The following is a 25,938-nucleotide window of genomic DNA, read 5'->3' on the forward strand; positions in this document are numbered from 1 at the left end:
GCGCAAGATTACATCCGGGGCTGTAAACCTCTTCGTCTGTTTATATTTTGTGTGTAAGTTTTGAATTTTTCTTGGTGAAAACCGCGAGACGGTCCGGTTCTTATTACACGACCCATAAAACAACAAAAGTAAGTTTTTTTTGTCCTTAATCTCTACGCCACAATAGAGTAACGTTAACTGGTAGCATTAACTAGAATGCATAATGTTACCAGTTAACGTTTGTGCTAAGCTAATGTCAGCTAGCAAACTCCAGTTAACGTTTGCTCCTGGGCATTTTAAAATTTAAAACTGTCGCTGCTGATTTGCATGTTTAAGCTCCACACATCTTAGTTTTAAATCATACCGCACCCGTTGATGTATTTTAATTAACCACACTGTCGGTTAACAGCAGCTAAAGCTGACAATGCTAACTGTTAGCCAAATAGCAGCTAACTTAATGTTAGGCCTTCAACCGTTAAGTTACACCTGTGGTATTTCTACTGTTTTGAGCATATAGATAATCGACGCCTTTACTTTGAACCTTTCATGTTCCACTGAAACCCCTCTACACCAGCTGGCCCCGCCGCTGCCTGTCACCATGCCCGCCCTGTTGGAGAGACCCAAGCTGTCCAACGCGATGGCCAGAGCCCTCCACAAGCACATCATGAGGGAGAGGGAGCGCAAGAGACAAGGTGCGCAGTCTGTGTGTTTTAAAACTAGCCAACCGAAGAGGTAGAAGTGTACAAAGCTGACTGCAAATACTACGTTCTCTGTGAAAGAAAAATAACTGAAAGTTCCCGTTTGTTATTTAGCCTATTTTCCTTCTACACTAAGGAATTACTACCATCTACTTATTATTCTCCTAAATATGCAGCTTCCTCTACTCACCCTGTGAAAAGAGTTATTGTCATGTCTCGGTGTATTCACAAGTACATTTAATATCTAATAATACTTCATCTAATTGTTTATTAAGTAAGACATTTTGTATGTGTTGTCCACCACCGCTAAATACCATGAATATAATATTTCAGAGGAGGAAGAGGTGGACAAAATGATGGAGCAGAAGATGAAAGAGGAGGAAGAGAGGAAGCGGACAAAAGAAATAGAGGAGAGGATGTCTTTGGAGGAAACCAAAGAACAGGTTGGAACTTTTTAAAACATTTCAACTGCAATCTGTGTATCAAACTTTGCCATTTTACCTTGGGTTGTAACACATAATATGCACCTAGTGGTACAGCAATTTGTTTTCTTATGCTGTGATTCCCAACCCCCAAACTAAACTCCAGGTAATGAAGATGGGGGAAAAACTTCAAGGCCTCCAAGAGGAGAAACATCAGCTCTTCTTACAACTCAAGAAGGTACTTCATGAAGAGGAGAAGAGGCGCAGAAAGGAGCAGAGGTAGTAAGGATGACGCAGCGTTTTCATTACTTTCATACATAACAGTATCATAGAATGATGTTATTAAACCCAGACATTTTTAATTTTTTGGTATTTTTGGTATTCAGTTGCATTTTTGTTCTTTCTAGTGATATCACAACATTGACGTCGGCGAGCTACCAACCCAGCCTGCCCATGCACGCAGGGCAGCACCTCCTCAGCATTCAAGGTAAGGAAGATTTCATTATTAAGAAGCCCAATCTGGGTATTTGTATTAGTCTGTTCCTAATACTCATCCCTCTCTTTGACTCTCTAAGGCAGTCCAGTCAGCCACAGTCGACCTGGTGCGCTACTTGGAGAACGTAGTAAACAGCTGTTCCCAACAGCTGTGATTCCAGTGAGTAAAGCGGTCTGATATTCAGTCTTACACGTCCGTGCTTTAGGAGATGCTCATTTAGACACCAGTGTTGCATATGTGACTGTATGCCCCTCCTCCTTCTCTGTTAGGCACGTCACTATCAAACCACCGGGTTCAGCTCTGGCTCGGCAGAGCACGGCCAGTTCAGCGGTAGCCAGGGGGTCCATGAGTCCTACGGGGTGGCTCAGGGCCAGCACCCCTCCACCTACGCCGCTGGACCCTCGGTACCTGTCAGTTTCGCAAGCAGTTCTCAGATCAGAGGTAAAGGACGTGTATGTATAAGTGGCAGGGTTCACACATCATCTGAAGAACATACAGTCTACATGCGGAGATTATTCTTCAGGTTTTGTCAAACTAATAGAAATTCCTCAGTTCAGTAGTCCTTCATAGTTGTTCTGGCAAGCGCTGCGATCAATAATTTGCACCACATCACAGTGGCTGTAGTGGCTATAAAACAAAGAAACGTTTGTTCTCCCACAGGTGCGTCTGCATTCCAGGCCATGCAGTACCTCCCCCACCAGCAGCCCGGCTACCCCCTCCACAGTCAGTTCACCTCCCAGCCTGGTCAGTTCCTCCACTGTCATCGTCCTTGGGTTCCACTGCTGATTTATTGCTAATGAATATTTGTGACAGTCAGAAAAAAAGTCAACAGTATTGTAAAATATCCCCAATGTGTGCTCTGTGTTTGATGTAAATGACCGCTTGGTTGTAAACTTCTGTATCTCCTGCAGGATACATTCCCGGAGCAGGGATACCCCTCCAGAAGCAGCTGGAACATGCCAACCAACAGTCCGGCTTTACCGATGCAGTAAGAAATGAAATACCAACATAAAAATATTGGATAATGTATTGTAAAAAAGCGTGATTGTATTGAAACATAGCTTTTTAAAACGACTTACAAATGAAAATCTTAGAACATAAACATTCTAAGAATTTTGGCCCAAGCCTTTCCAATGCTACTGTCTAAATGTTGGAAGCAGCTAGCATAAACTTCATTCACCCGCCCTTTTACTTCAGGTCTTCACTTCTTTATCTGATGACTATTTTAGTTTTTTTTTTATTCCGTCTCATTGATGTTCTCACAGGGTGCTTTGAGGCCGATGCATCCACCAACCATGCACCCTTCTGCTCCGGGACTGCTGCCCACACCATCGCTGGCAGTCCAGATTTCCACTGCAAAGGTGAAGGCCCAAACACACACTCACACACTCATTACTTCCTCTTGATAGCGACCTTTCTTTACTGTCATGTGTTTCTGGTCATGTTCACTTAACCCGTCGTTCCATGTTTCCTCCACCAGGCCCCGTTTCAGAGCTCTCCCCAGAGCGCTCCTCGCCACGGCTTCCTCCCCCACAGCCAGAGCGGCCAGAGGTTCTACCACCACGGAAAGTAACTCGCCTTCATCGTCACCGAGCTTCACTCACGGTTCTGGAGAACCTTTTGGACGAGTAATCAACAGTAATCGTTTCATTTCATGTACAGTACCTTTTTTTGGCTTTGTTAATAAGTGACTATCAGTCCTCATGCTTATGTGTTTTTGTAAACATCCAACATTGATTTTTACAGAAAACACCAGGTGCTCTCGGATGTGAATACAAGGTGCTCTTGAAGTCAAAGAGAAACCTCAGGGCTGACTTCAGGCACCGAGCCGGGGGTGAAGTTAAAATGCCCTTTTTTGCCTTTGAACTCTTTCAAGCTGTGCCCTGAGGAAGACCCCCGTTGTACTTTTTAACTTTGATATGTCCTAAACTTAAAAAAAACGGCATTTAACTTTCATCATCAGCTGCAAGTTCGCCTGAAGTAAGCCCAGAGTTTTCCCTTTGTCGACAGATTGTTATTTTACCTACACTGTAAAGACGTTCTGGAGGACGATGTGCGCTAAAATGTCAATAACTTGTATAAAGCAAGACTGCATGAACCAGAACTTATTCTTTGTTTACTAGCATTCATAATTACATCAGTGGAGGGTTCAGTGTCTCTGCTCACTAAAAAGTAGGGACAAAAAGCAGAATAGAGGAAAATATTCAGCATGTAGATCAAGTCTACATGTTTTCCCCTAACGTAACACACACACACTTGATGACCACCGCTATTACTGAAATGCATTAACTTAACCAAGTCCATTTCACTGTGTTGCTGAAGTCTGGTGCATCACAATGGACCCGTTAGTGTTGGTTATTATTCACAGTGGGGTTTTTTGCGTTGTCCTCTTCGACAGACCAAACGAAGTCTGAGTCTCTGCCGTTTTTAATGCTTTTATGTCGCTAAATAAAATAACGAAATGCCCAGCCCAACAGTTTGTGTCATCTTTATTTTTTCACTCTGCACAGTCTGGATTTGCCGTATGAACACAAGGAAAGGATACCAAACTGTAACATGTTATCCACCTCCTGAACCGTTACTCGAGGTTCAGGACTACCGAATTCTATCTCACTCAATTTCTCCAAACAGCCCGGTGTGAACGCCTGCTCTGAAGGCCCCTGCAAAGGGCATTTTGAATGACTTTTGAACCTGGTTCTTGAAGCAGGGGTTTGTTTCCTTTTGACGCTTCAAAACCTTGAGAGAAAAAGAAACTGAACCCTGGTGTGCCACGTCGGTAACCTTTGTTTAATGGACATGTTTCAGGCGGTAAAGCGAACAGCAGAAGGGGCTCGTTCAGATCTTCAAAAGAAAAGTATTAATCCTGAACAAGCCTCGACAGAACAATGCAGATCCAGAGTTGAAGCCCTTCATAAAACAGGGGAACATATAAAAACAACAGTTTTGACTTTATCACTGCCTTTCTTTTCCCTGATGGTAGCAGGTTACTGAATGTTTGTAGACCTACTCAATCATTAGTGAGAGACCTTCTACACCTCGTATCTATTTACATCTGTTGGTCCAGCCTCCTGTGGTTTCATTATGTGTGCATGTACGTAGCGGTAGTTTGTTTACTGTTTGACACAAAAAACAGAATGTGTGAGAGAGAGAGAGAGAGAGAGAGAGAGAGAGAGAGAGTGAGTATGAAAAGACAAAAAAAAAGGGGTGGGGTAGCATTGACGAGGCAATATCCCCTCCTTTCCCCAGGTCCAGTGCATCTCGTTTGCCCCTGAAACAGAATTACAAGATGGAGGAATGAGAGGAAAGACGAAAGAATAGTCAGAGTAGGAAGGTGTTGAAGAAAAAAATCTATATATTTTAATGAGACCGTGTTTTATCTAGCCTCTGCAGAGGAAACATTGCACAACTGACGGTTTTCAACACATTCTATGTGTGTGGACGCTTCTACATTCTACAGTCAACCGTTTGGAGGTGAGAAAGTGCATAAAACAAGTTTGACCAAAACAATTACAACAATGCTACAAGCTGTTAAAGGCTGTAAAATGAAGTGCAAAAAAAATACAACATTGCATAAAAATACAATGTGAAACGTCAGCTTTCATTTCTATTCCATAGTGCTACGTAAAAAATCCAACTCATGCACATAATAGATTTAACATGAGACAGAAAGTACATTAAGGGGCAGGCAAATCCACAGTGGCACATTTTGTCAATTAGAAATCTCACTAGTATGTCCAGTTGAAACAAATATATATACACAAAAGTCATAATGCAATAACATGGAAAACATGGCTATTTCCAGTATAGTGGATATGCATATTTTTGGGATTCTTGTTGACTGGAGTTGCCTTCCCCTTGGTCCAACGGTCGACATTAAAACTGTGCATTTACATGACATCACACACACTTGCACTGGCATGGCACATGCTGGTGGCTCGTGGTGTAACACCCAAACACACACACACACACACACACACACACACACACACACACACACACACTCCTCTTCAGGCAGGCTGGGGTCAGGTAGTAGCTTGGGGGGGGGGTGAGAGCTCTGTATTTACCTGCAGTGGCTTATTTACCCAAGGCTTTGATGCCAATTGCAGCTTCTTCATCCATTGCATTTAGAACAGTGACCTGAAAGAGCAAACAGAAGAGGATCTTTAAGATGAGGAAGTTGTGTTTACTGCTTACCTCACTTGATCAAAGCTGTCAAAGTTGAATAGACGAAGAGGTGAAGAGAAGCACTGACCAGAATCTCCTCTCCGGCTTCGTTCTTGCTCTCTATCTCTTTGCCCAGGTCTCCCTCGGGAATCTTCAGGTCCTCTCTCACCTCCCCACTGTCCTGGAGCAGAGACAGGTAGCCCTCTTGGATCCCGATCAGCTGTGAGAGGGGAAACAATAGCGAACAACAGAAAAGAGTAAGCGGCAAATCAGCATTTTATGTCTTGATGTTGCATAAGTTTAGCAAAGCTTTACAGGTGATTTTCACAGCAGACGTTACTATTCGTAGTAGCAGGAAAGACCCGCGTGTTACTGATAACTTTACCGATGATTCTTTTCCATCAAGCGTCTCTTTTAGCTGCATGACTATGTAATGATGAATTAGACAAAAATAAAACCATATATAGACTATAACAATAAAGACTGTCCTTGAAGTGTGTTAAAGGAAAGAAGATGTACTACTATGGAACATAATCAGGTAATACTGTTAATACTAGATAACAAGCCACTGTCTCTTCAGTCCTCCAGCTGTCTCACCTGGTAATCCATTCTTTTGATGTTGGGGACGTCCATGTTGTGGGTGGAAGGACAGATATCTTCATACTTCTTACCAGAGAAGATGTCGATACCAACCATGTGGACCTGCGCGGAAAGAAGGAAAGATCTGCCTTCTGACTGAAGTGTAACCCAAAACAAAACATCCACTTAATAAAACATCAGCATCCATAAGATATTCAATCTCCAATGTGTCAAAGCAAATGCTTGAGTTACCTACTACCCCTTAAAAAAAGGTTAGTCTGCTATGAATGATCAAGTGTTTCACATTTAAACTACATTAAAACACATTATTGTCCCTGTGCAGACTGAAAGTGTCCATTGATATGAATGACTGTGATCTTGTGTTTAGTCCCAGCACTCCTACATGTGCTGACCTTAGCGTGGCCGTGCTTGCCCGTCTTGGAGGTGGACATCTCGACGATCTTGCAGGGTCGGCCTTTCAGCACAACGAAGCCGTTTTTACGCAGGGCAGAGCACTGCATGGGGTAGGTGGCGGAGGCCCCGGCATCACCCGTCTGGAAGTCAATCTCTGCGTCGGCCATGCCTGCTGTGGAGGCCGACACACCGGATGCAGACGTTAATATACGTTTGTGATAGATTCAGGAGAACGACAGCAGGCACAGTCAGCCGATTAATGCAGTTATTTGATGTTATGTCTTTACCTCCGTCACCTGAATGTACCCGAGTTAATCTGAATGTATATGTTCTGTGGCCTGTAACCCTACAATGGGTTCATTTCAATCTGTAGATGAAGTCAAATATATGTATGTTGTGTATCCTCTGCCCCCCCTCTGATGGGATGGAAAAAAACCCTGTGAAAAGCAATAAAACATATTTACAAAAAAAAAGAAAAAGATATATGAACATGTTTTTCTACAAAATTCTTGTTTCATCAGATGAAAAGGCACCAAAGTTGTTAAACCTTAAATTGTGTCTAAACACAAACAACCACAGAGGGATTTGCCTCAAGAAAAAAAAACCATAAAACTTGCTAAAACAGTAAATATCTGATTAAACTAGAAGTAAACAAGACTATAAAAATGATCAGGTGTTCAATACCAACTTTTGGAACTCAACTGTGCTGAAGTGCAACATTTAGATTGACACTGATTGAACAGCCACATAGAGAATATTGTCTAACGATTGTAATAATTTATTTTACTTCATACTGTTAACTAGAGCTGACATCAGTATTTACTCGTGAATATCTGCCAGTAGCTCAGCAGAACTAGATGGACACGTGAGAGTTGGCGGGTGATACCAATTAAAACGTAGGGGTGCAGAGGAAGGGACACTTTCATTCACTGCTGAGAACTGGGCAGAGTAAAGCAACAGAAACATGACACCTGTTAGCCGAACCAAGCCCAGTCCTACTGTAAACAAATAATAATCATAAAATGAACTAAAACACATTCAAAGTTACATTGGAATTTTTTTATGTAGCTGCAATTGTAATCATCGATGTGTGTATGTGTGTGTGTGTGTGTGTGTGTGTGTGTGTGTGTGTGTGTGTGTGTGTGTGTGTGTGTGTGTGTGTGTGGCAAACTAGGTTTTATAAGATAACCAAACTTTTTAAATGGCGCAGACTACAAAAACTGCATTAACTAACTCACATTATTCTAACAAATGAACATATTCCTGAAGAAAATACATAATTCAGAAGTAATGGGCTTTACTGCACGATTGACGTTAGAGTGGCTGTTGACGGGTAACACCTGAATGGGGCCGCTAATCCGCGCTAATGACCCGTAGATCTCATTTCAAACGGGCGTTTCCGCGCGTGACTGATTTCACTACCTCTTGTCGAGTTGCAAACGGAACATAAAACGGTAAATAAATAAAAATAAAAACACAGTCGCGTTATGTAGATTGAAATCACTTCTCTGTTGTGTGATGTCCCCGGACGGTCCCGTGCGGTGTTGCAAAGCAAAGACAAGGCTCATGGCGGCCTGGTGCGCGCAGAGCGCGCCGCGGCCCGCCGTCGGTGAACGGTGTCCACACGCATTCACGCGCACTGACCGCGCTCAGGCCGAGGCCCTTTTGATTACGAGACTGAAGTGCAACAGGCACAAATGACTACCTTTAATGCACTTTAATGCCTGTCGCAATATGAATACAGGCCTCTCTATTAACCACCCTGATTATATAAATCACGCGCTGTGGCCGTCAGCGCGCCCACAGCTACAGCAGCGCGAGATATTGATTGAATTGTGGCCCGCTATGTGTACAATAATGACTTAGCTAATAGCGCGCGCGCGTGTGTGTGTGTGTGTGTGTGTGTGTGTGACAGCAATAGTGCTCGTTTTACATGAGACATCAAGCACGTCTTGCAGGATTTTGCAAAGTTTTTTTTAAAAAGGAGAGCGAGGTATCTGGTATTTGTTCCATATTGGCGACCAAGTCAGAATGTAGCTCTCGAGGTCTCCTGCTGGTCCTCCTGGCAAAAACAAGAGCGTAGTGTTTACTTCATGGGGGCGTTTATAGGGAACATAACGTTATCAGCTCCAGACACACATGTGCAGGAGGACAACTCGTCTGCTCAGGCGCACACACGCCCCGTCTATTGGATGCGTTGTAAAGGGAACTTACCCGAGTGATAATAGCTCTCCTCCTCTTGTGTTATTTATCCCTTTTAATTCCTCCTCCTCCTCCTCTTCGCTCCCGTCTGTCCGCGCTCGTCTGGTCGGGAGTCTGTCTCCTCCTCGGTGGCTCGTTTGCTCCCTTTTTTCTCCCCCTTTTAGCTCTCTCTTTTATTCCTCTCTCTCACCCCCGTCTCGTCTGCTCCCCTCTTCTTCTTCTTATTCTTCCTCTTCTTCTCCCCCCCTCCCCACTGGTTTGTAATCCAGGTCGCGGTTCACCTCGTGAGGAGGTACACGATCGTCAAGGATCGCAGCGCGCGCGTGGACCCCGATGAGTGTGCACCGTCTGCAGCCTGCACTCCACCTTCCCTGTCTCTCCCTCATCCAGCTCCTCCTCACCCACTGTCACGATGTAAAAATAATCGAGACACGCGACTTCCTGTTGGGACTGCCAGAATAAAACCTAATCACCAGTCAAACACAATACAATGTAATTGTATAGTCACGAGAGCCTTCCACGTTATTGATATTAGAAAGAAAAACAGAGTTCACTCAAACTCAAGGTCCACTTACTGACTTTTTCTAGTCCTGTCCTTTCAACCGCATCTCGTGGTTTTCATCAGAGGATGAGTTAACACAGTTATGACAGTAGGTGACATCATATAAGTTGCACAGTCCGTTTGTTACATTGCAGTCTAGAATACAGATGTTATATTGTATTTCAGAGTGTTTGATACGATGTAACTGCAATACAATGTCTACAATGTATTCTGGAACAGCTATTAAACACTGGGTCGGGGCCCACTGGTGGACCTCGGAGCGCCGTCTAATGGGCCGTGGAGGTACTGTTTTAATTTTTATATTTGATCTAATTGTGTTCAAGAATTCACATAGTTGAAAAGACCACCCTGTGCCCGTAAAAGCTCCAAAGCTTGTGAGGAAACATGACCCTGAATACATTCAATTTGGATTAATAATGTCAGGCAGTGATGGACGAGGGTAAGCAGAATATTTATTTTGGTCATTACAGCTGACAGTGGCATAGCATATATTTACAGCCCACTTTATTCTTCTATTTTTGTCATGTTATGTTTGTTTTCCTCATTTATTTGAGAAGGTGGTCCTCAGATTTTATTTTTGTAACAATCACAAGCGGGCCTTAAGTTACAAAAATTTGATTACCACTGATCTAGAATGTAGACTTATACTGTATTTCAGAATATATGAAATACTGCAATACGATGTCTGCAATGCATTCTATAATGTAGATGCTATGTTATATTGTTCTCATTGTATTGCATTGTATTCTTGCATCTTGTCAGTACTGTCCTGTGTACAAATGATGTGATGGTTAAACTTTAAAATCATCTACCTTTATAGATCTTTTATATATATTCCTGTCAGGTTTTTTTGTATCGAACATGCCATTATATTAGTCATGATCAAGTGCAGAGTTTAATGTAACATAACATGTAGAATTTGTTTTATTATACCAATAACTAAAATGTGAAAAATACTTCATAGACATTATCACACACCCTTTCATTGAAGCGGCAGTTGCAACTTTTCTGGTCTTTTATTTGGCTAACTTAAAGTGAAAGTACAGTGAAAGCACAAGGCAGATCAATGTGTGGAAAGGACTTTTTATTCACTAAACAAACGTTTAATAAACAGGATCCCAGCGTTTCTTCCTACAATTTACGCTGTATCTTTGAAAATGTTCTTAATCCACAGTATCAGTGCTGCCGTGCTCCTCCGCTGGCTGTAAGTCCCTCTGCTGATAATAATTATGCTTCTAATTTGAGTCTTTTTCATGTCGAGAGACCCATGGCTTCTGAGCACAACGGATGGTTTCATTGAACTTGGCAGTTATTAGTGCTGCTTGGTTAAATTTAGTGCTGTGAAACTGGAGTCCTATGACCTATGTGGTGAAGGCTGGAATCAAAGGCAAAGTTATTGTGACCCCAAAATGAAAAATTAGTCATCGCTTTTTTTAATCATAACTTAATTTAAGTGCATCAAACCCAGAGCAAGCTTTTGCACCCAGAGTCTAATAACAGAAACATTATTTACAAGTCAAAATATGACCTTTTCAGACAGCTCATCCAGCAATCAAGTCCAATACGGAAGTGTAATTTTAGGATGAACTATTTCTTCAGTGCAGAGCAGCAGAAAACCAGAGCTGGACTCACGGAGTCACTCGATCAGTACCTCGAATTACTCAGCGCTGTAACACATATAGATCACTTTGTAAATAGCAGGTACATCTCACAAACAATAGGTTAGCCCATAATACTAAAATGAAAACTATTCTCATCCATCATCATCATCATTGCCATACTAAATGCATGGAGCAAGTCCATTCTTCTCCCTGCTGGCCAAACTCCAACACATTCAGAAGAAAACACAACACTTTTGGCTCCACTACGTTTAGATTACACATTACAAAACATGTGATACGGTCATACAATGCAATACAAAACTCACTTACAAAAATGCAGAAAAAGAGACAATTTTAAATAAATCAATACAGTTTTTTTTTTAATTTCTACTCCATTGTTCATGTTATTACTTTCCAGGCACTACACTTATTATCTAAAATTGTTAAAACTACAACAGTAGGCTACTATGCATACATATTCTTAATATAATAATAATGTATGATAGGCCTAATGTGTCTCAGTCACAGTGGCCAATTACTAACTTTTGATCAATTTAGCTGCTAATAGAATGATAATACTTTTAAGTACGCATTTGAATGCAGGTTTAAAAAGAGGCCAGCGTAAGAAGTAGACAGTGGCGGGTTTTTATGTGAGCTCCTGGGTTAATTACGTCATTGAGGAGGATTAGGTCTGCATCCAGAAGGAGGCAGTAATGCAACGCCAAGGATGCCAACTGCCGCGGAGCCTCAACGAAGAAGAAGAGGAAGAAGAAGAAAAGTTTCGGGAAGCGCAGGAGGGAGGGGACTCCGGAGTGAAAGTGTAGTAATCCGACAGCCAGCATGAGCGACGCCGAGGCGCAGAGCGCTCCACCATCGGCACCTGTGGAAGAGAAGCCACAGCCGGAGAGGAAAGTCATAGGTGGGTGTAGATGATTATGGCGCAAACCTGTGCGTGACAAGTAGTTAAAGAGTCTTTAAAAATACCAACTTTAGTTTGAATTAATGTGCGTTTTAAATGGAAGTGAGTGAGAAACTGATTTATAGGATATTTTTGCAGCCTAAAGTTAATTTGCATTATTAAAAATAATTTTAGTTTCATACTTTTTTCCGTATGAAAACGTTTTCTTGCAAGTCTGCGCTAACTACAGAAAGGGAGTCTACCACTTAGGGTAAATCGACAAAAAACGGTCAATTTTTCATTTCAGGAGCAACACGTGTCTTCAGTTTTTAAACATGGGTTTTGTGGGAAGCAATTCATTTTTACTATTAAATAAAACCTCTACTGTGAAACCAAATATTAACTTGAGGGTTTTTACCGGCTGAAAAGAAAGTGTTTTAATTTAAAGTTTTCCCAAAAATAGGTCACTGGAGTTCTCTTTACATTTCCGCACATTCGTTTATTTTAGCGGCTTTTTGTTTTTCTGCGCTAAGAAGAAAAAGGGGGAAATGAACTGTATTATTTGTATTTAAAGTGTCTGTTAACAGTGTGAACACATGACCCAAATTTCCTCTTTATCAGCCGTTGCGCGCCGCGTTCCGACCCGCTCGTGCACGCGCGTGTCCACACAGGTGCAAATCATTTCGCTGAGGCACTAACGTCCCAATTAAACTTGCTTTAGAGGACTTTCAAGTCCTCGTCCTGGTGAGGACGTTCTTGTTTCTGTTACCAGATGAGAAACACGTAGCCGTGTTGTTAACACACACACACACACACACACACACACACACACACACACACACACACACACACACACACACACACACACACACACACACACACATATATCCCTCCTCGTGACCTGGCACAGACCTGGTTTCAAAGTCTTATTGTTAATGATTGACACACAGAGCTCCCTTTTCTTGTTGTAAGCAGGGCTTCCATTGATGCAAGATAACATTAGCTTACAGTGTGTTCTTGGAATGGCTGTGTCTCGTGAAATGTCACTGGGATACACATTTTAATCATGTGCTCCTGTTTTATTATTGTAGCCACCTTGGTTCAAGGCACAGTGAAGTGGTTCAATGTGCGTAATGGATATGGCTTCATAAACAGGTACTTTTCCTCTACATAACTGTGGGGCATCTACATTACTCGCACCACTGAGATTTATTTGCTTATTAAAAATTGGAAAGCCCCCATGAGCCATGTTTGCTAAACTGTTTTTTTTTTCCCCAGAAATGACACCAAAGAAGACGTGTTTGTTCATCAGGTAAGTTAATGAGCATTTTTCTTGAATTTGTGTTTTTCATGGGTGGATGTGGAACCATCCTGAGACATTAAATCTGTCCCCTCAGACTGCGATCAAGAAGAACAATCCTAGGAAGTTCCTCCGCAGCGTTGGCGACGGGGAGGTTGTAGAGTTTGATGTGATTGAAGCCGCCAAGGTGAGAATCGGGGGGGGAATCTATTTCATTGTATGGCATTTAGGGCTTTTATTCAAAATAGAATATTTTGATAGATATTCTGTATTTGTGAAATAGCTTCAGTAGCTCATCTGTCACTTGATACAGTTTTTACATGTCCCATTCCAGCCCCTCTCTAATGTCCCACAGGGCTCAGAAGCTGCTAATGTAACCGGTCCAGGCGGTGTTCCGGTCAAAGGCAGCCGCTACGCTCCCAACAAACGCCGCTTCCGTCGACGATTTTACCCACGCAGCCCGAGGCCCAGTGAGGAGGGAAAACCAGCTGACGGCCAGTCCTCCGCCGCCGAGGGAGAGGGATCAGGAGAGAACGATGGCGTGAGACCTCAGCAACGCCGTCGGAGGCCAAGAAGACCACGGCAGGACGCGCAAGATGTAAGCTGAAGGGGAAACGACAACCTGTAGGGCTTTTTAACCACAACCCTGAGTTAAATGAGAGTAAAGCAGGTTTTATATTGGAGAAAGTAAAGTTGCAATACGGTTAAGAACTACTCTATTTGGGATGTTTCGAAATTGGCAAATTCGAGCTGTTCTGCGTCAGACTAGTTTGACTTTTTGTCGGCTTGATCCGTCAGGGTGAGGCTGGAGAGCAAAAGAACGGAGTGGCAGAGGGCGACCAAACGCAGCGACAGCCGCAGCACAGATTCTGGCGCCCGTACCGCAGGTGACGTGGCAACGCTGCCGATATTTTGTTCATTTTTTTGTTTCTGTATTACAGACCTGCAAAGCTGACTCAATATGTCCTTTGTCCTGGGATTCACAGACCGTTCCGTCCTCGCCCACCTCCTGATCAGGCCGGAGATGGCCAGCAGCAGGCCGCTCCAGAAGGCCAGCAGCAGGCCGCTCCAGAAGGCCAGCAGGCCGCTTCAGAAGGCCAGCAGGCAGAGGTCCAGGAGCAAGGCGAGGGGAAGCAGACGGAGGCCTCCGAGGGCCCCCAGACCAACGGTGAAGCAGCTGAGGGCCAGAAACAACGACGCCAGTCTAGACGGCGCAGGCAAAGGAACTCGGAGTCCTCTACCTCGAAAGTGAGTGTGAGTGTTGTTCATGGTCGGTAAACTGCATCAAGCGACGTATGAGCTGCTGAAGCTATTTCAATACAAAATGCAGAATATCTATCAAAATATTTTGAATAAAAAGTGTCTTTAGGATTATTTTCCTGCCGGTTTTGCTTACTGCATGCTTAACTCAATTTTATTACTTGCACACATTGCAGAATGATACAGAAAAGTCTACATCAGAGCCCGGTACCCCACCTCAGACCTCCAAACCAGATGACCTTAAATCCACATCAAAATCACCAAAGGGCTCCCCCAAATCCTCTCCTAAAACGGCAAAATCACCTGAGGTAAGAAGCCAAAACTGCTCTTTTTCACCGCTGTTCGTTGTGTGGACACAACTATTTAAACGGTCTCCTTCCCTCCAGCAGGCAGCTGACACAACAGTCCCAGCACCGACAGAGTGACACCAGTGAGAGGACAGTCTCTCGTGACCCTTGGTAAGAGGTGGGTCATGCAGAGTGGGAGATGTGAGGGTGTTGGGTTGCACTTCATGTGACTCATTGGCTCACATCTTTTAACAGGCTGTATATGGATTCAAGGTGGCATTGAAGGGATGGCAAGATTTTTTTTTTTTTTTAGTCTTTATTAAGGACTTGTGTGCTTTTGTTTGTACTTTGTTGTGAGTGTTGGGAGCAAATTCCAGTGAAAGCTTGAACTTTACGAACCTGGATTTCAGATTCTTTTTGTGTTTTTAATGCATCTGTCTGCACAGTCTTTCTCTCCCTTGCGTTTTTATTTTTTGTTTGTCTTTTGTTTCCGTAGGTCCTAGGGTTGGAGGACTAGACCTATTTCAGAACACATGCACTGCTCTCCCCTCCCTGCACTTCCCCCATCCTCCAACCCACCCAGTCTCGCTGTCGTCCCTCAGGCCTCCTCCCCGCTCATCTTGTCCCGTCTAGACGCGGGACAATTGGAGGGGGGGCGAGGAAGGGAAGAAGGGGATACAGGTGGGTGGCGGGTGCATATTTAGAAATTGAAAGTACATCTTTTAAAAAGGGAAAGAATGGACAATCTGCTTGGTAGCCCAGTTATTCCAACCCCCCTTTAAAAAAATTTTTTCTTTAATTGCCTAGATGGGACACATCAAGTAGTTTATAGAGGAACCAGCCTTGATTTTTATTTAACTTTTTAAAATTTGGTTGAAGAGGGGAAAACCAAGTAGGTGTGAGGTTGGTGGTGCATTATGGGAGTCAGTTTAGTTCTTTTACCACCTCAATCGATTCTTGAAACGTACTACTCCCTTCATCTCCTCTGTTGAGGAAAGTTTGATGAAAAGAAACTTTATTTTTGTGTTTTACTTATTTGTGTGTGTTTTTCTTTGGAGGGGATTATGTGCAATGTCAGTAGTAAAAATGCTAATTAATAAATCATGTTCGCAAATCCCGGTATACAGTCCTTATTTCTTCATGACCGAGGTGCCGATTAGAAGATGACGGCATTTGATTACTTAATTTCACAAATTTCAAGTACAAGGTATAAATTACTGGAGGCCTTCTCAGGTGTTTTCAGTAACATTGTTATTATACATTACTTGCATCCTTGTAGTCAATACATGACCACAGCATCATAATTCACACATTACAGATCATCTCTGAACAACTTCAATACAAATCTTCAGAAGGTAGTGATACACGCCATTAAAGAAAAGACGGCAAACTGCACACACGACAGAATAAAAACACAAACATATGATGCTTGTGAGATTTTAAAAAAGCAGCAGCTAGTCTTTACAGGCATCCCCTTTTAATTGCAGATCTTGCTCTAGTGTATCAGGCTTCTGTTAACACCTACTGGAGTGCAAGAAGAATTGAAACTTGTAGACCCTCATACCTTAATATTAACAACCACATAACACACTATATATGTACACATGAAGTACTAAAACAGTCTTTAAAAGTAGCATTTCTGCAGGTTGTGCAATAAGAGTTTGTCATGATCAGAAATCTACGTTGTGATGGCTCTTTGCCTTAAACTGGGAACACGCTACATGATTGAAAGCCCGGTTTGGCAATGAAGACTTTGAACTCTTTCACACTCTGAAGAGAGGCCGGGTGAAGTATTGGGACACAAAGATCAGCTGGCACGTTGTTATTAGGGCGGGGCATCATTTGAAATGGTTCTACACTCATGCAATAGCTGAGTTTCGATGCCAAAACTGTACTTTTTTTTGATACTTTAAATAAACATGTAATTGTTACAATAGCACTACCATTTTAAATGTCTACACAAGAAACGTATGGAAACATTTCAGTAGGTACCAAAAAAGTATGTTAGGATTTTAATCTTAATTCAAACCAGACGTGTGTGTGTGTGTGTGTGTGTATGTATATATGTGTATATATATATATACACATATATATACATATGTATGTATGTATATATATATACATACATATATATGTGTGTGTGTGTGTGTGTGTGTGTGTGTGTATATATATATATATGTGTGTGTGTGTATATATATATATATATATATATATATATGTGTGTGTGTGTGTGTGTGTGTGTATATATATATATATATATATATATGAATAACTTTGAGACTATGATCTTGGAGTTTGAGCTAAATGGTAAAAATCTGAATGCTATCGGTTAAATGTGTTGCAGTCGGTTGGATTTACACATCTAGAGTGTTCCCAGCTTTAATGAAAGTATACTTGGCTCTATGGCTGTACATGCTATTTGGGGGGAGGGGGGATTACATCCAAACTCTGAAATCTTTGGATGTCTTTATAAAGTGCAGGAATTCTAAAGTCTCTCCACCTCCGTCTGTCAATATTGCCACCGTGGAATAAAACCCTACCACATGGGCAGTCAATGCCTCAACAGTCCAGACCCTTTCTTCTGATCATCTTATTCCTTGAAACTACAGTAGTCAACTCTTAATCCATAGGTTTTCAGCCTCTGTCGAGGCTCGTAACGTCATATTACAGTGGTACCAGCAAAAGGACAATTCCAAAACACCCAAATTGTCACACTATAAACACTGCTTTGGCACCACAATCTATATGAATTCAACAGTTGACCTCGGTATACAATACAATATGTCAGAAAGTAAAAGTTTATAGTTGGGCCTACACAGTTTATTCCAAGCTGTAATCAGTCCCATCTCTCTTCAGGCAGGAACTTTCCTCCCCCAAGTATTCCAGCTCGGTGCAGGGCTTGTCCAGATCAGTGTCCATAGCCATCATTCCTCCCACAGAGTCCTGATGGAAGTTTGCTGCGATCTGGTCGAAGGTTTTGCCCCGCGTCTCTGGCACCCGGAAGAATGTAAAGATGAGGAAGAAGAGGAGGAGTGCTGCGAAGATCAGGAAGACGTATGGCCCACACAGGTCCTGGGGAAGGATGGGGATAAATCAAAATTAAAAGATACGAGAAGGAGAAGTCCATGGACGTTTGCGTAGGACATCCACAACATCTATTCAAGGTCAGAAATACTCACAGCGATATATTGGAAGCACATGCCGATGATGAAGTTAGCGGTCCAGTTGGAGAAGCCGGCCACAGCCATGGCAGCCGGCCTTGGACCCTGAGAGAATAGCTCGGCTACAAAGAACCAGGGTATGGGACCCGGACCGATCTCAAAGAAGGCCACGAAGCCAAAGATGGACAGCATGCTGATGTAGCTCATCCACGGAACACTGTCCTATCAGGTGGGAGGAAAAAAACGGTTCAGAGATTTGTGGAGAAAACACACACGACGGTACGGGATGCTTGCATGTTCAGGGGACTGACCAACAAAGCGAGAGCCGTGGTCATGATGACGGCACAGATGCACATTCCACCAAGTCCCAGCATGTGGAGCGTCCGTCGACCCATCCTCTCTATCAGGAAGAGCTGTTAATAATGAGAAGAGAGGTTGTTATCCTCAGTCTGCAATTGGAGGTAAATCTCACATATTCTAGTTTAGTTGATAAAGTTAGCCATTCACCTAGTTTAAACTGAAATATGATTCACTGTCACAACAAGCTAGATTCTAGAACAATGACATTTAGCAAGTGTACTGTTTACCATGTTAGCATGCTGACATTTGCAAAGTAGCACCACCAAAGCTAGGGCTGATTACAACGTCTTTAGTTTGGTCTTAAACAGAAGTATTGGACAAATTAAAACGTTGAGCTGATGATGGTGCAAGGTGAAATGTTGGGGGATCACAGTTGTTACACTTCATGGATGTTTTTACTCAATGAATTTCATGACAATCCATCCAATAGTTGTGGAGACATTTCACTTCAATGATGTGTCTGAGCAAAGTTTCACATGATTCCATCACAACGCTCTTGAGATATTTTTAGTGTGGATCAAAGTGGTGAACCGTGCTGCTAGAGCAGCTACAAATCCCGCTTCATAACACCATTTAATGACATTGAAATGTCTTGACCTGCTAAACCAAACTTGACTTATTTGGATGCAGGAATGTTAGGGAGGCGGGCACAAGAAAACTCTGCCGTGTTATCTTATTTGCTCTATGATAACAATTTTACACGTTAATAGAGACACACTTTGGTACATAGCAAGGCTGCAATCTTTATTTTACTAATTTCACAAAAGATTGAACATTCAAAATTAGATCGTTTATCAAGGAAGGAGGAGAGACATCAAAAAGCCAAGATAAGGGTATGATACTGACCGAGACCACGGTGAAGGCACAGTTCACCACGCCTGCTCCTATGGTGGCATAGACTGGACTCTGGACTCCTGCCTTCATGAAGATACTGGTGGAGTAGTAAAAAATCTGAACAGAGGGGTGTACAGATTAGGATTATGTCAATATTCTACTGCACTGATTCACTTTTGGGACTTTATGCCAGGTGCATTTACAGTATGTCACTTAAACAACTAAAATGGGATTTTTTATTTTTATTTTAATAAAGGACCCCCCCCCCCCCCCCCCCCCCCCCGACTCACTGCGTTGATCCCAGACAGCTGCTGGGAGAGCTGCAGCAGGATGGAGATGATGATGGGCTGGCGATAGAGCGGAGAGCGAAAGAGCTCCAGGATGGAAACCTTCCTCTCCATGTCCATCTTCCTCTTCTCCTCCTTCATCTCCGCCAACATGCTGCTCACGTCCTGCCTGCCCGTCAACCTCCTCAGGCCTGCACACAGGTGTGTATGTTCAATTAGAATATTCTTACCAACACCTGTTTGAAACCTGTAGACAGTTTATTTGTACAGGTCTTGCCTCAGCTTAAGTTTAAGACTAGACGAGTAGTTCAGCCCAAAATAAGAATTTAGTCTTGACACCTTATCTTCAGGTCAAATAAATGCCCTCTCAGGTTTTTTAGAAAGCAGTAAACACACACTGTTAGTTGGTCTAAATTCACTTTGGCTTCTCAGCCTTCTCAATGCTAAATTTTGATGAGCAACAAAAATACAGAAAATGCCAATAAAACGTCTTGTACAGCATGATCCAACTATTTTAGCCAAATCAACAGAAACAAGCAAGTCGGGAGTAAAATATGAATTTAATTCTAAAGTGAATAATAAATAAATATGTTGACCTGCCAAATTAAATTCTAGAGATATCTTGATAATACTATAATACCAGAAAATAAAATGATGATGAAAGTGACCCTTTTCTATTAAGGAATAGAGCTTATTCCAGTATAAAACCGAGACCTTAAAGATGTCCTAAAACCAGTGTGGAGCCCTCCAGCCCCGCTCACCTCTCTTGGCTTGGTGCTCCTGGCAGCGCACGATGTAGAGGAAGCGGGGGCTCTCGGGGCAGAAAGGCAGAAGTGCCATCTGAAATACAGCCGGCACGACTGCTAAACCCATCAGAATTGGCCACAAGTCCTCAACGCCCAGTAACGACTCCAGACCGAGGATCTGCGTAGGAGGAGGGATCAAGTGTGAGGGCTTAAGATGTAAAAAAGACACTGTAAGGACTTCAAGGAAAGGCTATTACAAAATATTCATATTAAACATTGAACTCAGAGAGACACTCGTTCATATAAGGGGACGTTGCAGCAGGAGTTTATACAGAGAGGTTTTATCAGTTTTAACACGCTGTCATACCTGTGCTATGAGGATGCCGGTGACTATAGCCAGTTGATGCAGCGTGCCCAGTGCACCTCGCAGGCTTGTAGGAGCTATCTCACCCACATACATCGGTGTCAGGCCTGATGCCAACCCTGCAGAGAGGAAAAGTTTGTCAGAAACTTTCATCAAGTGCATGGACAGATAATGGGCCCCTAGGCACAGACATGTAAAGGGCCCCCAGCTAGATCCACCGATTCAAAGAGACATCTCTTTGGTCGTTTGGCATTTCTTCATAGACATTTTGCGTCTGTTTTTGATCGTTTTAGATCTCCCTGTAGAAGTTTTGCGTCTCTATTTGGTCATTTTGCATCTCGTAAAGTCATTTTGCATCTCTTTTCAGAAGTTTCACATCTCTTTTTGGTCATTTTGCATCTCTTGTAGTCGTATGAATGTGAATTTCCTGCTCTAAAGTAGATATGTAAATAAAACAATGAGAAAGTGGAGAGTAGAACAGTGGGCCGCTCACCGCAGTAGGCACCAATGATAAAGCGTCCGAGGATCATCATTTCGAAGGAGCGGCAGAGCTTGGACAACCCCATGAGACTTCCACCAATGAAGGCAAACATGTTGTTTATGAGCATGGCTTTCCTCCTGGAAGAAAAAAAACACAGTATCTTTGTATTAATTAAGCAGACTTTAAATCTTAATTTGACATCAAATATTCTTAGCAAGGGTGCTGCATTTGGAACAAAAGTCTTAATTTATCACCCAAAAGACTAACATGAACTCAAACCTTTTAAGAGTATTTTTTTCATATTTTATTGCTGAAAAAGCTGTTTGTAAAAATAAAACAAGCTTATGAAAATAATGTACAGCATAAAATTATAGTGAACAAAGATATTACTGTTGATACTGTAAGTGTTAGGGCCGTGCAATGACTGAGACACGCACTAAAGTATTTAAATAATGAACATTATACAATAGATTTCTCTATAGTCTGTGTGCTGTTTAGAATACAGATTCAGTATGATAGCAGCCCATGAAGTATACGGACCCCTGAAAGCCTCCAGAGGGCAGTGTCATACAAAAACATTGAGGCCTTCATTTAGCTGCTTAGACCATCATTACAAGTAATGTCGCAGCAACAAAATGAACACTAAAGATACAAAACGACCAACATCAAGATATTTTAAAGATTCCCTAAAGAGATGTTTTGCGACATATAAAAATACTCTACCTAGATTATATATTATATATATATATATATATATATATATGTAGATATGTTTATTGCGGTCTGCTTCGCCTGTGCTCATGTCTGTCAGTTCCCTCCCCCAGTCTGTCTCACCCACCAAACAATAAGGTCTACAGTTAAAAGTGAACTTCTATTTGTGCACTGGAGACTTAGGTTACATCTAAATTAGTTTGACCTCAGGGGTCACAGCAGCTCCCGCCGTCTTTATCAGCCGCACCGGTACTGCTTTTTTTAGGAGGACCTTGTCCTGAGAGCACCCAAACTGAAAGTTACTCCCCTCCTGACCCCTCCTGGCCCAGTGCTGCCAACTCGGTTAAGATCCCCTTTTAATGAGTGGAAGCTGGGGGCTGCAGTTCATTTCGCATCCCAGCTCAGGTTACAGAGGGAAGGAAGTTAGTGACTAGAAACTGGATGGTGGGATCCATTTTGGATCCATGCAGAGGTGGACAGGAGAGACAGATGTATCATGACTCACACAGTTGGTCACTGAAATATTTTACAATTTACCTGATTGTCCAAGTGTAAGAAAGCATGGACTATATACATACTCTACAGTATGTATACTGCATTATATACTGTATTCTGTATTAAGTTTATTTAGGTGTGATATACAATGTTTTTAACAGTTTTGATGAACTTGGGTTCATGCAACAGTACACAGAATAAATAACTGCCAATTCCAGTAGAAATACCTAAATTAGAGTGAGTGGCATCCTGTGTGTCTCCCTACCTGCCCAGCCACTCGGAGACGAAGCCCACACAGAAGGAGGACAGCATGCCACCAATTGAGAAGATGGCCACGGACAGGGACCAGAGGGAGGTGAGGGTCCCTGCGGGGATGGGCTCTCCATACCGGTGCACCCATGTCGCGTTATACTCCTGCTCAATGATCTACACAGATGCATAACAAATAAGGCTAAAGTTTAAGTGTTAAGTTTGTGTTTTAATATCTCTTTGATAGCCCAACTGGAATTTAAAGTCAGTCTTTATAAATTCAAATGTGTCAGTAGCACAGAGTCTTTTAAGTTGTCATGTACAGATAGAGAAAGCTGTCTCATAATGTCACACGCACACATGAAGACACAGCAGCTCAGCCTCTATTCTGGTTTAAGTGTCTTCATGAAACCACGTCAGCTGAGGGGAGTCTGTAGTTGTTAGGACTCATCAGCAGGTGCCTGAACACCAGCAGCTGAGACAACTCGCCTGGCTCGGTTTGAGCTCTGACTGACTGTGAATGTGTCACTAATTCCAAACTACAGTGTGTACAGTGTGACATATTAATATATGGATTTGAGTGAAAGTATGTACTGACTTGTCCTGGCAATAGAGCAACATATACTACAGTATATTATACGGGCAGTCATAAGACATACATTTTTCACATGCAGTACCCATGCATGCCTTTATGCTGGAACATAAACTGCAATATGAGCTCTCTCTATATACACATACAGTGTTTTTATGCAAAGGCATCATAAGAGTGTGCAGCACCATGTTGCCTACTGGATGTGGCAGTAAACTAATCCATTGCAACGTTTCCATGAGCACAACTAAGATGCTCAACAAACTTCACTTTGCTCTCCTGTCTGCCCTCTTAAATATTGAGTGTTGACCTGACTCCCTTGTATTTATGTCATTTGCATCAGATGCAAGGTCTTGTTTCCCTCCAAGTTTATTTTCTAAACACCATCGGCACCGGTTGAGGCCGATGTTGTGGCATCAAATACACCGCATTGTAAAATGAAGGAAAATATGATAAACAACTTTGTTGACGTCTGGTTTAATGTCACTGTGTTTGCCTCCCGCATCGTACGTCACACTTCTTTTAACACATTCTTAAATGCCAATTGGTGCCGATTGCCACCAGTCAATTTCATTAGCTAGTTTTGATGCTTTGTTTTTTTACCTTCTGAGGTGCATTGATGACTCCGATATTGTATCCAAACTCTAGAGATCCCAGGACAGCAGTGAAGACTGAGAGAACAAAGGTTCCAGTCAATGTCTGGAGTACAAACACACAAAGAAACACATAGAGAGAGGTAAAAAAAAAACAGTGAGTGTAAAGATAATAATGGCAAATATAAGAGAGCTTCGGGACTGTGGCAGTACTCCCTCCAACTATATATAGCAGTGATCCTGATGAGAGCAAATCGCTTCAGCACTGCAGCTCCCCATCAGGCTACAGGCACCTGTCTCCACGGTGACAGACGAGACAACCCCTTGGGGAGATGAGCTTTTCCCTTCCAGTAAAGTGTGTTTAAGTCATTTAATCAACTGTCAGATTAGTTACCTGGCAGCTTCATTTTGAAGACATAACTATGCAACAGAAACATGTTATATTCTCATATGAAGTCTTTAAAAGACCTGCTGGTGAAAACACACCCATCATGGCTTCCTGTAAAGTGGACATTTTGGTGACATGGCGCCTCCTGACAACAACAATATGATGTGTGACTTTAAACTACAATTTGCTGCTCTTCCTATTGTACTGTATTGTATTTGGTTTTATGGATAATTCAGCAAAGTTTGAGTTTGTATGTGGTTTGTTAGCGTGCATCTGTAAGTTGACCTTGCTGTGCTGAGTCTCTAGATAAGTTCTGTTTAGTATTCACAAACCAAAACAAAAGGTTGTGCGTGCGTGTGTGTGTGCACGTGTCCTTGCAACAGAAGAGGTGAAACATCAGAAGCAGCCAGGCAAGCTCTATTACACTTCATGCATTTTATTTAAAATTGCCTCATGCATAGTTGAACGCGCAGTAATTCATTTACTTTTCACTAATCGTGAATGAATCTGATTCCTTAGAACTCACATAGCGTGTTTGTTTGTTTTTTTTGCTTAGTTTGAGTTTCCACGCTTCCAGGATTTATTTTTCATTAAAGCCAAAACGTCTGAGCTATAACAGAGGTTCCCAAATCGCTGGAAGATCAACCCGTCACAGACGGTGTTCACTGATGCCTGTTTATTGGTGATGAAGCAGCTTCAAAAGTTTTTTGTCTACATGGCATCACAGACTATAGTCCACTTTCTCTTGTTTTCAAGATCGAGTAGAGATTAAACTGTCCACAATGACAGGCTTGACACTTAAAACTGATTCATACGTCCACATGACCTAGAACCCAGGGAGCAGACAGCACAGCTATTCTTTATGAGGGTGGTGAAAAGGAACCAGTCAAACAAGGTGGCCTATAACAAACTCACAGTTCTGACCTGTAAACTCAGATATTGGGCTGGTCAAGGTCACTGCTCAGGACTAAATAAGGGCCAAACTCATTCAGATCATGGCTGATGTTGATTTTTCCATACAGCATTTATAGTTACTTATTTTTGCCAGGGACAAGGTTAACTGTTATTATTATTGTCAATTGTGCATTATTTTAGACTCGATGTAATTTTCTCTGAGCAATAAACGAGCTTGTTCTATTTTTTTGATTTATACGAGGCAACCTACAATACGGCATAAAAAAGCTTTGATTTGCGCTTACACTGTTTTTTGCATGACGGAGACAAAACCCGTGCGTAAAATCTCTCCAAATAAAAATACGCACCGAACAGTTAAATGCGTACAGCTTTTCCTTGCCTTTGCGAGTAAACAACAATACCTGCCACATTTAAATTGTGTTGCAAATTTGTGAAAAGCTCTCAAGAAACACAAATACCTCCCCTCCGAGTTGCTGAAACCCGGCCGGCATGACTTTGGCAGCTCCAGGCACCCAGTAACGGTTGATGACAGATGCGTCTGGTGCCAAATGGAGACACGTGAAACTCCCCCAAAAGGACAACAAGCCCCGATTTAAACCTTGAGCACTTTAACAACAACAAAAACGGAACGGAAAAGTAAAATCCTGAAGAGGAGCCCAAAGTGATCAGTCTGCTGCGTCCTGTATTGCAGGGTGTCCTCTCTTCTTTAAACTTTGTGTTGTGTCCGTCCAGCTGGAATAGAGTGACAGCCGAGCACCCACGTGCACGCCCCTCTCATATCGAGAGGGTTGGGGGTGAGGCTGTTCCAGGCCAGAGAGGCCCTGTGGGCTGATCTTGCGGTCCTCTGACAGAGGTCGAGACGCAAGTAGGAAGCTCTATTGACCTTAACGACGATTGGCTGCA

At 42.5% G+C, this 25,938-nt stretch overlaps 4 protein-coding genes across 9 annotated transcripts; 2 read left to right on the top strand and 2 right to left on the bottom strand.

Moving 5' to 3' along the window:
• Positions 1-4,069, top strand: gps2 (G protein pathway suppressor 2). 4 transcript variants are annotated; one of them, XM_068713286.1, is made up of 11 exons: positions 1-128; positions 528-671; positions 1,011-1,120; positions 1,266-1,378; positions 1,486-1,586; positions 1,675-1,754; positions 1,865-2,036; positions 2,256-2,339; positions 2,507-2,583; positions 2,861-2,956; positions 3,076-4,069. In XM_068713286.1, the coding sequence occupies exons 2-11, from the start codon at positions 578-580 to the stop codon at positions 3,166-3,168; spliced, it is 1,020 nt and encodes a 339-aa protein (XP_068569387.1). In that variant the 5' UTR covers positions 1-128; positions 528-577; the 3' UTR covers positions 3,169-4,069. The 4 variants fall into 4 exon arrangements, with proteins under 4 accessions (XP_068569387.1, XP_068569388.1, XP_068569386.1 ...); XM_068713287.1 differs by having other exon boundaries at positions 554-671; positions 1,266-1,381; positions 1,507-1,586; XM_068713285.1 differs by having other exon boundaries at positions 554-671.
• Positions 4,068-9,355, bottom strand: LOC137874548 (eukaryotic translation initiation factor 5A-1). 3 transcript variants are annotated; one of them, XM_068713291.1, is made up of 7 exons: positions 8,967-9,355; positions 8,686-8,814; positions 6,752-6,924; positions 6,357-6,461; positions 5,848-5,979; positions 5,660-5,732; positions 4,068-4,863 (listed from the first exon to the last, which is right to left on the bottom strand). In XM_068713291.1, the coding sequence occupies exons 3-6, from the start codon at positions 6,917-6,919 to the stop codon at positions 5,670-5,672; spliced, it is 468 nt and encodes a 155-aa protein (XP_068569392.1). In that variant the 5' UTR covers positions 6,920-6,924; positions 8,686-8,814; positions 8,967-9,355; the 3' UTR covers positions 4,068-4,863; positions 5,660-5,669. The 3 variants fall into 3 exon arrangements, with proteins under 3 accessions (XP_068569392.1, XP_068569391.1, XP_068569390.1); XM_068713290.1 differs by lacking the exon at positions 8,686-8,814; XM_068713289.1 differs by lacking the exons at positions 8,686-8,814; positions 8,967-9,355 and adding an exon at positions 8,257-8,669.
• Positions 9,356-11,830: 2,475 nt separating this feature from the next.
• LOC137874549 (Y-box-binding protein 2-A-like) lies at positions 11,831-15,976 on the top strand. Its single transcript, XM_068713293.1, is given in 10 exon segments — positions 11,831-11,935; positions 11,937-12,036; positions 13,107-13,170; positions 13,294-13,327; positions 13,413-13,502; positions 13,671-13,913; positions 14,114-14,202; positions 14,302-14,563; positions 14,752-14,883; positions 14,962-15,976. Coding segments are annotated over 10 exon segments (1,158 nt in total). The 3' UTR covers positions 15,001-15,976.
• Positions 15,977-16,096: 120 nt separating this feature from the next.
• Positions 16,097-25,867, bottom strand: LOC137874550 (solute carrier family 2, facilitated glucose transporter member 4-like). Its single transcript, XM_068713294.1, has 11 exons — positions 25,494-25,867; positions 23,743-23,838; positions 22,567-22,727; positions 21,108-21,232; positions 20,618-20,733; positions 20,266-20,428; positions 19,508-19,695; positions 19,230-19,334; positions 18,335-18,436; positions 18,042-18,245; positions 16,097-17,934 (listed from the first exon to the last, which is right to left on the bottom strand). The coding sequence occupies exons 1-11, from the start codon at positions 25,524-25,526 to the stop codon at positions 17,683-17,685; spliced, it is 1,545 nt and encodes a 514-aa protein (XP_068569395.1). The 5' UTR covers positions 25,527-25,867; the 3' UTR covers positions 16,097-17,682.
• Positions 25,868-25,938: the final 71 nt, after the last annotated feature.

The sequence above is a fragment of the Cebidichthys violaceus genome, unplaced genomic scaffold (genome assembly GCF_023349555.1).
Source record: "Cebidichthys violaceus isolate CVI_PGR_0920_01 unplaced genomic scaffold, fCebVio1.0.p SCAF_19, whole genome shotgun sequence".
In the NCBI taxonomy this organism is placed as follows: domain Eukaryota; kingdom Metazoa; phylum Chordata; class Actinopteri; order Perciformes; family Stichaeidae; genus Cebidichthys; species Cebidichthys violaceus.

Excerpts from the sequence above, each read along its gene's own strand:
- gps2 (XM_068713286.1), top strand. The coding sequence starts at position 578 with ATGCCCGCCCTGTTGGAGAGACCCAAGCTGTCCAACGCGATGGCCAGA. Across the intron at positions 1,755-1,864 it reads TCCCAACAGCTGTGATTCCA|GCACGTCACTATCAAACCAC; the intron begins GTGAGTAAAGCG and ends CTTCTCTGTTAG. Across the intron at positions 2,957-3,075 it reads TCCAGATTTCCACTGCAAAG|GCCCCGTTTCAGAGCTCTCC; the intron begins GTGAAGGCCCAA and ends TTCCTCCACCAG.
- LOC137874548 (XM_068713289.1), bottom strand. The coding sequence starts at position 8,320 with ATGAGCCTTGTCTTTGCTTTGCAACACCGCACGGGACCGTCCGGGGAC. Across the intron at positions 6,925-8,256 it reads GGACATCACACAACAGAGAA|CAGGCATGGCCGACGCAGAG; the intron begins GTGATTTCAATC and ends CGGCCTCCACAG. Across the intron at positions 6,462-6,751 it reads GCAAGCACGGCCACGCTAAG|GTCCACATGGTTGGTATCGA; the intron begins GTCAGCACATGT and ends CTTTCCGCGCAG.
- LOC137874550 (XM_068713294.1), bottom strand. The coding sequence starts at position 25,526 with ATGCCGGCCGGGTTTCAGCAACTCGGAGGGGAG. Across the intron at positions 20,734-21,107 it reads TATCATTGGTGCCTACTGCG|GGTTGGCATCAGGCCTGACA; the intron begins GTGAGCGGCCCA and ends TCCTCTCTGCAG. Across the intron at positions 17,935-18,041 it reads TGTGCTTCCAATATATCGCT|GACCTGTGTGGGCCATACGT; the intron begins GTGAGTATTTCT and ends ATCCTTCCCCAG.